Here is a 9,972-nt window from a genome sequence, read left to right as displayed (position 1 = left end):
TGGTGGTGGTGTTGGTGGTGGTGGTGGTGGTGGTGGTGGTGGTGGTGGTGGTGGTGGTGGTGGTGGTAGTGGTGATGATGATGTTGTCAGTTAGGCCTGTTGCTCATTGATAGAGCCCTCGCCTAGTACGAGGCCCTAGGTTCAACCCAACATGTACACAGGCAAGGAGCCTACTGGCTTCCAGAAACAATTCCAGAATAAAGACCTTTCCATTGAGCCTACCTCATGTTCAGGCCTGGCTCCTCTGCCTTTCATGAGTGTCCTGTCCCACCAGAGTTGCCCCCCGCCAGTGAGGCCATATAGGCATAGTGTGGGAGAGGCAGTGGCATGGGTACAGGATGAGGACCATGGTACAGAAGCCAAGTTCATGGGCTGGGCCTAGGGTTGGGACTGGATGGGTTGATAGGGGTGGGGAGCTCTGTAGGAAATGGCTCCAACTCTTCCCTGCCTGTCTGCTTTCAATCCATCTCAGCGACTCCTCTCCAAAGCTGCGTTCTCCACAAGAAGTCAGAAACTAAAACTCCAGTTCATGCCACACAGGTAACGGGTTTTGATTTGGGAAATATAAGACAGTTGGGAGTGAGGGGTGAGGAGAAAGGGATGGTTGGGGATGGCAGCCCCCTCTGTGCCCAGGGCAGGGCAGGTACTTAGACTCCCAGATCACTCACCGACTTACTCTTTCTTCTGGCAGCACTGTGGTCACCTTGGGTTCCTACCCCACCATCATTGAGAAGCAGGTGGGTCCCTTTCTTCAGCCTTGTGTCTTAAAAGATCCATCAATGCACAGTGTAAATACTCCCAAGTCACTGACACAGTGACATGGGGAAAGCCTGAGTCATACTCTGTCCCTAATCTCATCTCACCCTGGAGCCCCCAACTCCTGCTGGGGTCGGGTGTGGCCTCTGAGGCTCTGGCTTGTCTGTTTCATCCTTTCACATATTTATAACAGATATTAATTGAGTACCTACTATGTGCCTAGCCTTGCCCCAGGTACACAGAGGAGTCAGCTAACAACACAAAGGTCCCCACCCCTCACAGGCTAGCAGCCATAAGACCATATAAACCTCAGCAAAGCAAACTGTACAGCACGGAGTCAGGTGATAGCACCATGAAGAAGTGGAGTCAGTGTGAGGATCAGCAACATTAGAAAGGAGTCTGAGGCTAGAGAGATGGCTCAGCACTTAAGAGCACTACAATTTCCAGCATCAATCACAACTGTTTGTAACTCCAGTTCCAGGGGACCCAACACCCTCACACAAACATACATACAGATAAAACACCAATGTACATAAAATAAAAAAATCATCTATTTTAAAAAGGAAGTTGGGGGATGTATTGAGGTGGCTTTTAAACAAAAACTCAAAGCAGAAGTGGGGAGACATCAGGGAAGAAGTGAGCCGAAGACCCAAGACTAAATGGGTTCAAGGAAGAGCCAGGGCTCTGGAGCAAAGTGCAAGACCCAAGAGGGGCAAGGCAGGTCCTACTGGGCTCATACTGGGGTGACTTTTCCTCAGACTGAGATGGAAGCCTCGTTGAGAGAATGTAAGCAGAGGAGAAGCAGCACCAAGAGAAGGCAATGGGGCCACAGCAGGGTGTAGCCAGCAGAGGGTGGATGGGGAAAAGAAGGCAATGGGGCCACAGCAGGGGTAGCCAGCAGAGAGTAGACAAGGTTCCCAGGAGATGGTAGTGGTGGCCCAGCACACAAGAGTCAGGGACTGCCATCTTTGAAGGTGGTCCTAACCAACAGGATTCCCAGCAGGTCAGAGAAGGGGAAGGAACTGGGGAGTCATCTAGAATGGGGCAAGCTTTTTAAGGGCCAGTTGTGTTCTACATGTTAATCACAGGGGTGCAGGGAGCTGTGCAACATGGCTGAACCTACTAGCCTTCAGCCCTGAGCTCAATCCATTGCTAATGTAACTGTACCTCTTCCCCAAGGATTGATCCTGCCACTGCTTGGGAAGAAGGGTGCACAATAGGCTCTCTCCCCACAGGTCCTCTCTGTAGGCCTGTATGTCACAGACTCCAGCCTTAAAAGAGAAGAGTCACAGGGAGGTGGGGCTGAGTGAATATATGGACCAAGAAACACTGTAGGGAGAGTTCACTGGGACTGGAACCCAGGCCTACCCTACAGAATATTATGGTCCTTGGCACATGGTTTTCACTTGCTTAGAATCTGCACCAAAGGCACTAAGATTCTTTTTCTCCAATCTGGAATCTCATCTGTGACATATCACAGGATACCCATGAGACCAGGGTGACAATTTATATATTGTATAAGCCACCCACAACAAGGACATGTAAAACATGTGTGTAGTAATAATAGTAGCCTCCCACCTGACAAAAAGCAGGAGTCCGGACAGTCCCGATCAAGCACCCATGCACACTCCTAGGGATGGAAGGCTTGCTGTTTCAACGTGTCCCTCTGTCAGCAGCTCTCAATGCTAGAAGGTGGTCTCTCACACTGACCTAAAGTTGGTCTCTGAGACTCTGTGCCCTGTGTTCCATAGACCCATCTGTTTCCTTCCCAGCAGAGATCGTACATGGCTGGTGGGGGAGGTGTCTCCTTCTTGGGCCCCTCAGTGTTGCCTGACCCTTCACTAATCTGACCCAAAGCCTCCAAGGTCCTTCAGAAGTGGCATGTGGATAGATGCAGTGGCACCTGTAATCCCAGCACTAGGGAAGCTAAGGCAGGAGGATAGTGTGTTCAATGCCAGCCAAGCCCACATAGGAAGACTTGGGGTATTTTTTAAGGTGGTGTCTATAGGACTTCTCCAGAAACTATGTGGCATCTGTATAATAGTTTCCCCATCCTGGGATGGGATGCGCCAAGCCAGAGGAACTGAACTGTATGCTCTTTCCACGTTGCAGGAAGAGCATCTGAAGGCCTTGCTCTTGACAGTCCTGAAGAGACGGTTCCTGCCTCACCATAACAGTGAGTCTCACTGAACCTCTCTGTCAGCCACACATCACATACATGGCTGGAGGCAGCACCAGACCTGTCCACAGGAGCTGCAAACAGCTGTCAGACTTGTGACTGGCCCCTAGGCAAAGCAGGAGGCAGTAGACACCCAAGCTTTCAGATGCAGTTGTGGAGGACGCTAATGCAGTTGCAAGCTCAGAGCATGGACAGTTGGCCAGATGAGCAGCTGCAGGGAGGTTGTAAAGTCACAGGAAGGGGCCCTCAGAGGGGAGGGGCCACTCAGCCTCAGCAACTACAGGGCCAGCAGTCAATGGTCCTGAGTGGAATGCTAGATGGGCTGAGGCCAATCAGAAGGATGGCTAAAGTGGGCAGCTCACACTGTAAACATGATCAGCAGGGTAGGCATCGGAACCTGCTAGACCGCTGAAAGCTAAATGTCACAACACATCACCTTCCTGCTAGCTATCGGGAACCCAGAATTTTCCAAAACTCCCTGTCTTACCCAGAGTTCTTCAGATGCTGGACAAGGCACTGTAGACACTTGGGGAGGTGAGTTAGGAAGAGGAAGGGGCAATCCATAGCACTGGGCTTCCTGGCTTGGCCGTTCCTTTGGCAGGGTGTGTGCCCATCCCCATGGTTACCTGGTCAGTGCCTGTGCCCCATTGCATGGTCAGCTTCCCATGGACACCAGTCCTCATGTTTCTCATTGTGTCCCTAGCATTCTGTCCAGTGACTCGCACCCTAGGATGTGCAGCCTGGCCCCACTGACTCTGGGAGATTATCCAACTAGGACTTTTCATCTTTCATATGGGCCCCTCCACAGATCCAGAGTGGTTAGGTGACTTGTCCAAAGTGACCCAGCACATCTCTGGCCAAGCTGAGTCTAGAGTCCTGACTTCTTTCTTTCTCAATTGAGGGTCTTTGTGCTCTGAGTCACATTAGGAGAGCAATTGCTTTGAGAAGTTGTCAGAGGTTCAAACGCTGGCCAGGCTTCCGTCCTGAGGAACTACGGTGGCCAGGGAAGGTTCTGGGCATGAAGTGAGCAAATCTGTTCAAAAAGCTGGGCACAAAGCAGGTGGCAGTAGAAGGTCCAGCAGTGCAGTCGGAGAGGACAGACAGGCAAGAATTCAACTGCGAGGGGCTGGGGAGTTAGGGCCCACTCTTTCTGTGTCCACCACAGGCTCTCATTCAACGCTTTTGTGTCACACCCTGGAACACCACAAGGGTCAAAAAAACAAACCAGGAAGTGGGCCAGGCCCAGAAGTTGGTATGGTCATACAAGGTCTAAACACCAGGCTAGGAACTTTCTCAAATGCCATGGGGTACTGTTCATACTGCAACCCCACCCAGAGGAGAAAAGGGCAGTGTGCAGCCATTGCAGAAACCCAGGAGGGCTGTAAGAAACAACTTGAGAGAAGAAACCACAGTGGGGAGACTTGGGCAAGTCCCATGGAAGAGTCCTAGCACGAGGAGTCCTCAGGCTGGGGACCCAGTGAGGTCTGAGGGCAAATAGGAGAACACACGCATGGGCTCTTCCTCCTCCATCCACCCCACACCTGACTTCCAAGTGACCATTTGGCCAGCAAGAGTATGCAAGATCTCTCCAATCCCAGAGTGGCTGGGAGAAATGGGGTGGGGAAAAGACTGCTCAACACAGGGTGGTGGGCACAGGAGGAGGCCATGCCAGGCCTCAGTTTTTCACAATCCCATTTATGAAAATCAGCTAGCCAAATAGTTGCCAGAAGCACTGACAGCAAACCGACCAGCTCTGTAAATTTACTGATTTGAGGCTTAGTTTGCAGCTATTTGGGGAGCAAACATATCTGATCGCCCATGTCTAGCGTTTTCAGTTGATTCTGTCCCCTGTCTCACCTATTTGTAAGATGTGTCATTTCTGCCAACATGTCAGCTCATTTTAAGATGAGTGATGATGTGGGAGTGTCATATATCAATCTGTTGATTTCATTGGTTGAGTAATAAACAAACTGCTTGGGCTCATAGCTTAGAACATAGGTGGGTGGAGTAAACAGAGCAGAATGCTGGGAGGAAGAGGAAGTGAGGTAAGATGCCTCAGAGAGACACGGTGCTCCACTCTTGGGGGCAGAGGCGAGAGCTCTGCTCTCTGAGGCACACGCGATGAAGCTCGGACCCAGGATGGACATAGGCTAGAATCTTCCCGGTAAGACCGGTGCTCACAGATTATTAGAGATGGGTTGATCGGGATATCAGAATTAGCCAGTAAGGGCCAGAGCCTTACTGTAAAGGGCCAAGCAGTGTTTAAAAGAATACAGTGTCCGTGTAATTATTTCGGGTAAAGCTAGCTGGGTGGCGGGACACAGCCCACCGCTCGTATTACTACAGAGTGAGAGAGAGAATTAGATAAAATGCATTTCCTGAGCAGATTCGCAGGAAACCTTCAATCTTCATCAAATTGAATCTCCCTTGAACACCACAAAGGACAGCTTCCTAACAATGTGTTCACAGGTCTGGGACATATTTAGTAAGTGTTCCTTTAAAAGACAGGTGTAAATAAAGGTGTGGGGAGGTGATCCAACCTGTGGCTCACAGGACATGTGTGTCCCAACACGTTTGTAGATGACAATGTCACAGGAAATGTTGAAAGTTGTACTCCTCTAGTAACGTCTCCTTTCACTAGGCTGCTTGCTGTCAGGACTGCCTGGACAAGGCGGATTAAGGTACAGAAGGTCCCCTAGCTAGGGGCTGTGGAGGTTAGCCACCCAGAGTCTCCCAAGCACATCTGCCAGACAGCCCTGCCCCCCAGGCCCTGAGCTCCTTCCTACCTTCCTCTTGCAGAGTGGCTCAGAGAGCATGGCCTCCCACTGCCCAAGATCAAGGGCATCTCCTTCAGCAAGGCCCAAGTGGACTTCTCTGAGGTAGGTGCAGAGGGAGGGGTCTCCCCATGATGCTCAGCTAATGAGTTGGAATCAGAAGCTGAGGCCGCTCCAGGCTTTCTGCCTCTCATGTTACCTCTACCTCACAACCATGCTGGATGTGACACCTGCTATAAAGTGACTGAGACCTTGGGGGCCAGCCTGAGCCACTCAGGAAGCCAGAACTCAGGGCTCATCAAGAGCATCTCCCCTTACACAGACTATTCTCCCCACTTTGCCTGAGAGGAAACTCAAGGCTCAGAAAGGCAGAGAAGCAGGGCCAGGGTGTCAAAGCAGGAGTCTTTATCTGACCTCCAAGTCTATATCTTAGATAGGACCATCCACCTCCCTAGAACTGAGGTGTCCTGGTTCCCAGACAGTACTGTTGTGCCCAGTGCCCGCACTCTGCAAACACCAGGGGCAGGAAGCAAGGATAAGCTTAGCCTCTGAGGTACTGCCTGGGGATCTGCTCCCAGGCCTGTGCTACTTCCTGCCCTGGCTCTCAAAGGGGGAAAGTTCATTATGTGAAGTTCTAGGGATGTGGGCTCAGTGGTGAAGAGTGTTGCTGCTCTTCCCAGCACCCATAGCCAGAGGAGGCGCACAACGGCCTGGTACTCCAGCCCCAGGGGACCTGATGCCCACTTCTGGTTTCCACTGGTACCTGCACACACATGGCATACACTCAAAGACATACAAATATACACAAATATGAAAACAAAAATATCTTTTTGAAAGATGAAAGAAATATTTAAAGGAGGTTTCAGAAGAACAAGTTGGAAGGCAGACAGAAATACAATCTCACAGCTAACAGAACACATCTCTCAGAATGAAATGCCTTCTGAAAGCTGAACATGACCATGATAAACTCCAGATTTGGGCAGGGGAAAGACAGAGACACTGAGACAGAGACAGGGATCTTGGGAAATGGGGAAGGAGGTTGGTAAGAAGGGCAGGACTCAGACACACTCTTCATTTCTTCCCTCCCCTTGAGATGATTACCAAGGTTGTGGCACATACTTGTAATCCCGGCACTCAGGAGATGGAGCCAGGATGATCTGAATTCCAGGTCAGACTGGACTACATAATGGGACTCTGTGTCAAAAAGAAAGGAAGGGCCAGGCGGTGGTGGCGCACGCCTTTAATCCCAGCACTCGGGAGGCAGAGGCAGGCGGATCTCTGTGAGTTCGAGACCAGCCTGGTCTACAGAGCTAGTTCCAGGACAGGCTCCAAAGCCACAGAGAAACCCTGTCTCAAAAAACAAAAAAAAAAAAAAAAAAAAAAAAAAAAAAAGGCAAATGACCTTGAGCTTTTAGGATCCCAGCTTAGACCCTGAGCCTCCCATCCCCATTCCTGACTGCAGAAGTCTGCCTTCAAGAACCTGAGGTGGGAGCCGCAGCAGGCGTTGCCTCAACGGCCAGTCAGTGTCTTCCACTCCCCATTCCCCACCACTGCTGCTTCTGCCTAGGGGCCTTAGAGAGTCCAGAGAAGCCCTTACTTGAGTAGGCCTGGAGGAACACATCCAGATCATCCAGGTTTGTGACTGTCCTATAAAACAATGCCACCAGCCCTGGAGCATCAGGTCAGGTGAATGACCAGAGCCAGGTCACAGCCAGCACCTTCTAGCCATCGAAGCCCTGTCTCATGACCAGACCTGTGAGAAGCAAGGCACACTTGCTGATCTGCTTCTCGGCTGCCTTGCACCATTGTTCAGGTGCAGGTTACAGAGCACACCATGCAGACCGTTGTTTAAAGGAAAAAGTCACCGGAGCTGAGCAGTGTACAACACACACCCTTCCAGGGCTGCCCTGCTTGTTCTTCCGGCCCTCATCGTCCTTCATTCCCTAGTCAATACACCTCAGGAAACACTCCGAAGTCTAGTGTGCCTATCCTCATAGATGCTCCCAAGACCTCGTCTTCCTCTCTGCTCTGCACCCTCATCCACCCAGTCCCTGGCTCTCCTTTCTTAGTCACAGGTGTGGGCCCCTCTGGTGTGTCAGGAGCAACCCTGGGAAAGCACGCTCTGCTCTGTCCACAGAATTACATACTACTGACCATTTCCAAGTAGCTGCTCTGCAGAGGACCAGTCCCTGCCCCCAGCTGCCCGTGCTCAAGACCCCAAAGTCCATGATCCGCTTCAGTCCCAATGGAGTTCTCAGCTGTAATAAAGATGTTTCCTCTGTGGGTCTGGGTCTGAGTTTGCTATGTTTCCTGACAGTAGGGAAGCGACCTTGAAGGGTTTAGATGAAGGGCATCCTTCCCCGCTCTAGTTCTCCTGGGAACCTGCAGGAAAGTGCTCTGGGTTCTATCCCTGTGGAAGGAAGGACTGGGAATGGTGGTTCACACCTGTCAGCCCAGAATGTGGGAGGCTGAGGTAGAGGAACTGTCACGTGTTTGGGCCAGCCTAAGTTACAAAGTGACTTCCATGTCAGCCCAGGCTAGAGGGAAACCTAGCCAGAAAGGGGCAGGGGTAAGGAGAAAGAGAAAGAGAAAAATAAAAAAGAGAAAAGCCTTTTGACTCTTCATCCCTGCAAGGGCTCTTGTTTTAAAAAGAAAAAACGGGATATGCTGTGGGATAATGCTCTTGTACACTGTAAAGATTTGTCACTTCATATTGGCTTAATAAAACAATGATTAGCCAGTAGCCAGGCAGAAAGTATAGGCAGGACTACCAGACTAGGAGAATTCTGGGAAGAGAAAAGGTAGAGAATTAATCACCACCCAGACACAGAGCAAGCAAGATGAGAGTGCCTTACTAAGAAAAGGTACCAAGCCACATGACTAAACATTGATAACAATTATGGGTTAATTTAAGTTATAATAGTTAGTTAATAATAAGCCTGAGCAAATAGGCCAAATAGTTTATAATTGATATAAGTCTCTGTGTGTTTCTTTGGGACTACAGGACCAGGTGGGACAGAAACTTCTGTCTGCAGCACTCTCCATCAAGGGTTCATCCAAACGGGCTCTTGATCCCTTTAAAACAAGAGGAAAGTGGGGTTCTTGGGTATAACAGAGGCTTTCCTAGCCTTGGGCAGGCTTAATTCAGGAGTTTGAGTGCTAGTAGTTAACAGTCAGGCAAAATTCCTTCCACTGTGTCTGTGGCTCCAGAGTGTCTCACAAATTCACAGAGCAACCATGGATAGGGTGAGTTTCTATAGATAAGTTCATTATAGGCTCACAGGTGAGAGTTTAAGAGAGAAGAAGCAAGACAAGCTCCTGGGTAGCAAGAGAAGGGCCTGGGGATGGGTGCCATTAAAGTGGCATTAAGCTGCTAGTTTGAGGACTTTTTATATGACTTATGGCAGAAAATGGGTTGTGGAAGTTGGTTGGTCCAGTTATCCCACCCATTAGGTATCCATGTGCCTCTCCCTCCCTAGGTATCTGAACTGCTGTTTTGGTAACACCCTCACCTACAGTTTCCAGGCAGCTGTATAAACAGAGAAGAAAGATAACAAGAAGTCAGGGAAGGATCTAGAGCCCTAAAATATTTCTGGCATTTTTACCTTCCAGTCAGGACAGAGCTGAGGACAAGAATCAAGATCTCTGACTTCCAAACTGCCTGAGCCATTTCTGTCTTCTGTTCCCATCATCCCCTCAGAGGCAGTGACCCTAACTGTCATGAGGAAAAGGGGTGGGGGTGGTGACTGGTCTTCTAGCTGGGCGGGGCTATTGGGGGTGGCAGTCAGGGTTCCTCTCGGGTGGTCATGTCCAAGGGACTTGAAAGTGCTTCCATGGTTTCATTTGTGGAGCAGCCAGGTAACATGAGGAAAGAAAGTGGTGTCTGGACAGCGTGTGAAGGAGAAGGCATAACGAAAACAAAGACTTAGCAAAGTGGAACAGGAGCCCTTTGAACATTAGAAATTATTCCACTCCACTGTACACAGATAGGATCTCAACAAAAGCTTAGCATTCTAGGGCCCAAGAGAACCAGGAAAAGGCAGAACAAAGGAGATTTTTATTTCAGATTCAGTCTCTGAATCAGGAGCTGGAGATGGAGCTCTGTGGTTGAGAGCACTTGATACTCCCCATGAGGATCCGAGCCTGGACTCCAGCACCCATACCAGCTGGTTCACAAACACCTGTAACTTCAGCTCCAAGGGAGCAAACGCCCTATTCTGAACTCAGTGGGTACCCGCGCGCGCACACACACACACACACACA

The 9,972-nt window shown here is 50.1% G+C and overlaps 1 protein-coding gene across 1 annotated transcript in view; it reads left to right on the top strand.

Annotated features, from left to right (window-relative positions):
- LOC101980180 overlaps positions 1-7,876 on the top strand; it is an 18,590-nt gene extending 10,714 nt beyond the window's left edge. The window contains exons 11-15 of the mRNA XM_013352084.1: positions 473-540; positions 692-737; positions 2,869-2,932; positions 5,735-5,814; positions 7,847-7,876. Coding sequence (XP_013207538.1) covers positions 473-540; positions 692-737; positions 2,869-2,932; positions 5,735-5,814; positions 7,847-7,876 — 288 coding nt within the window. The remainder of the gene's footprint in view (positions 1-472; positions 541-691; positions 738-2,868; positions 2,933-5,734; positions 5,815-7,846) is intronic.
- The last annotated feature ends 2,096 nt before the right edge of the window (positions 7,877-9,972 follow it).

Source organism: Microtus ochrogaster, linkage group LG8, assembly GCF_000317375.1.
Source record: "Microtus ochrogaster isolate Prairie Vole_2 linkage group LG8, MicOch1.0, whole genome shotgun sequence".
Taxonomy (NCBI): domain Eukaryota; kingdom Metazoa; phylum Chordata; class Mammalia; order Rodentia; family Cricetidae; genus Microtus; species Microtus ochrogaster.
This window is presented reverse-complemented; position numbering and strand designations above follow the sequence as displayed.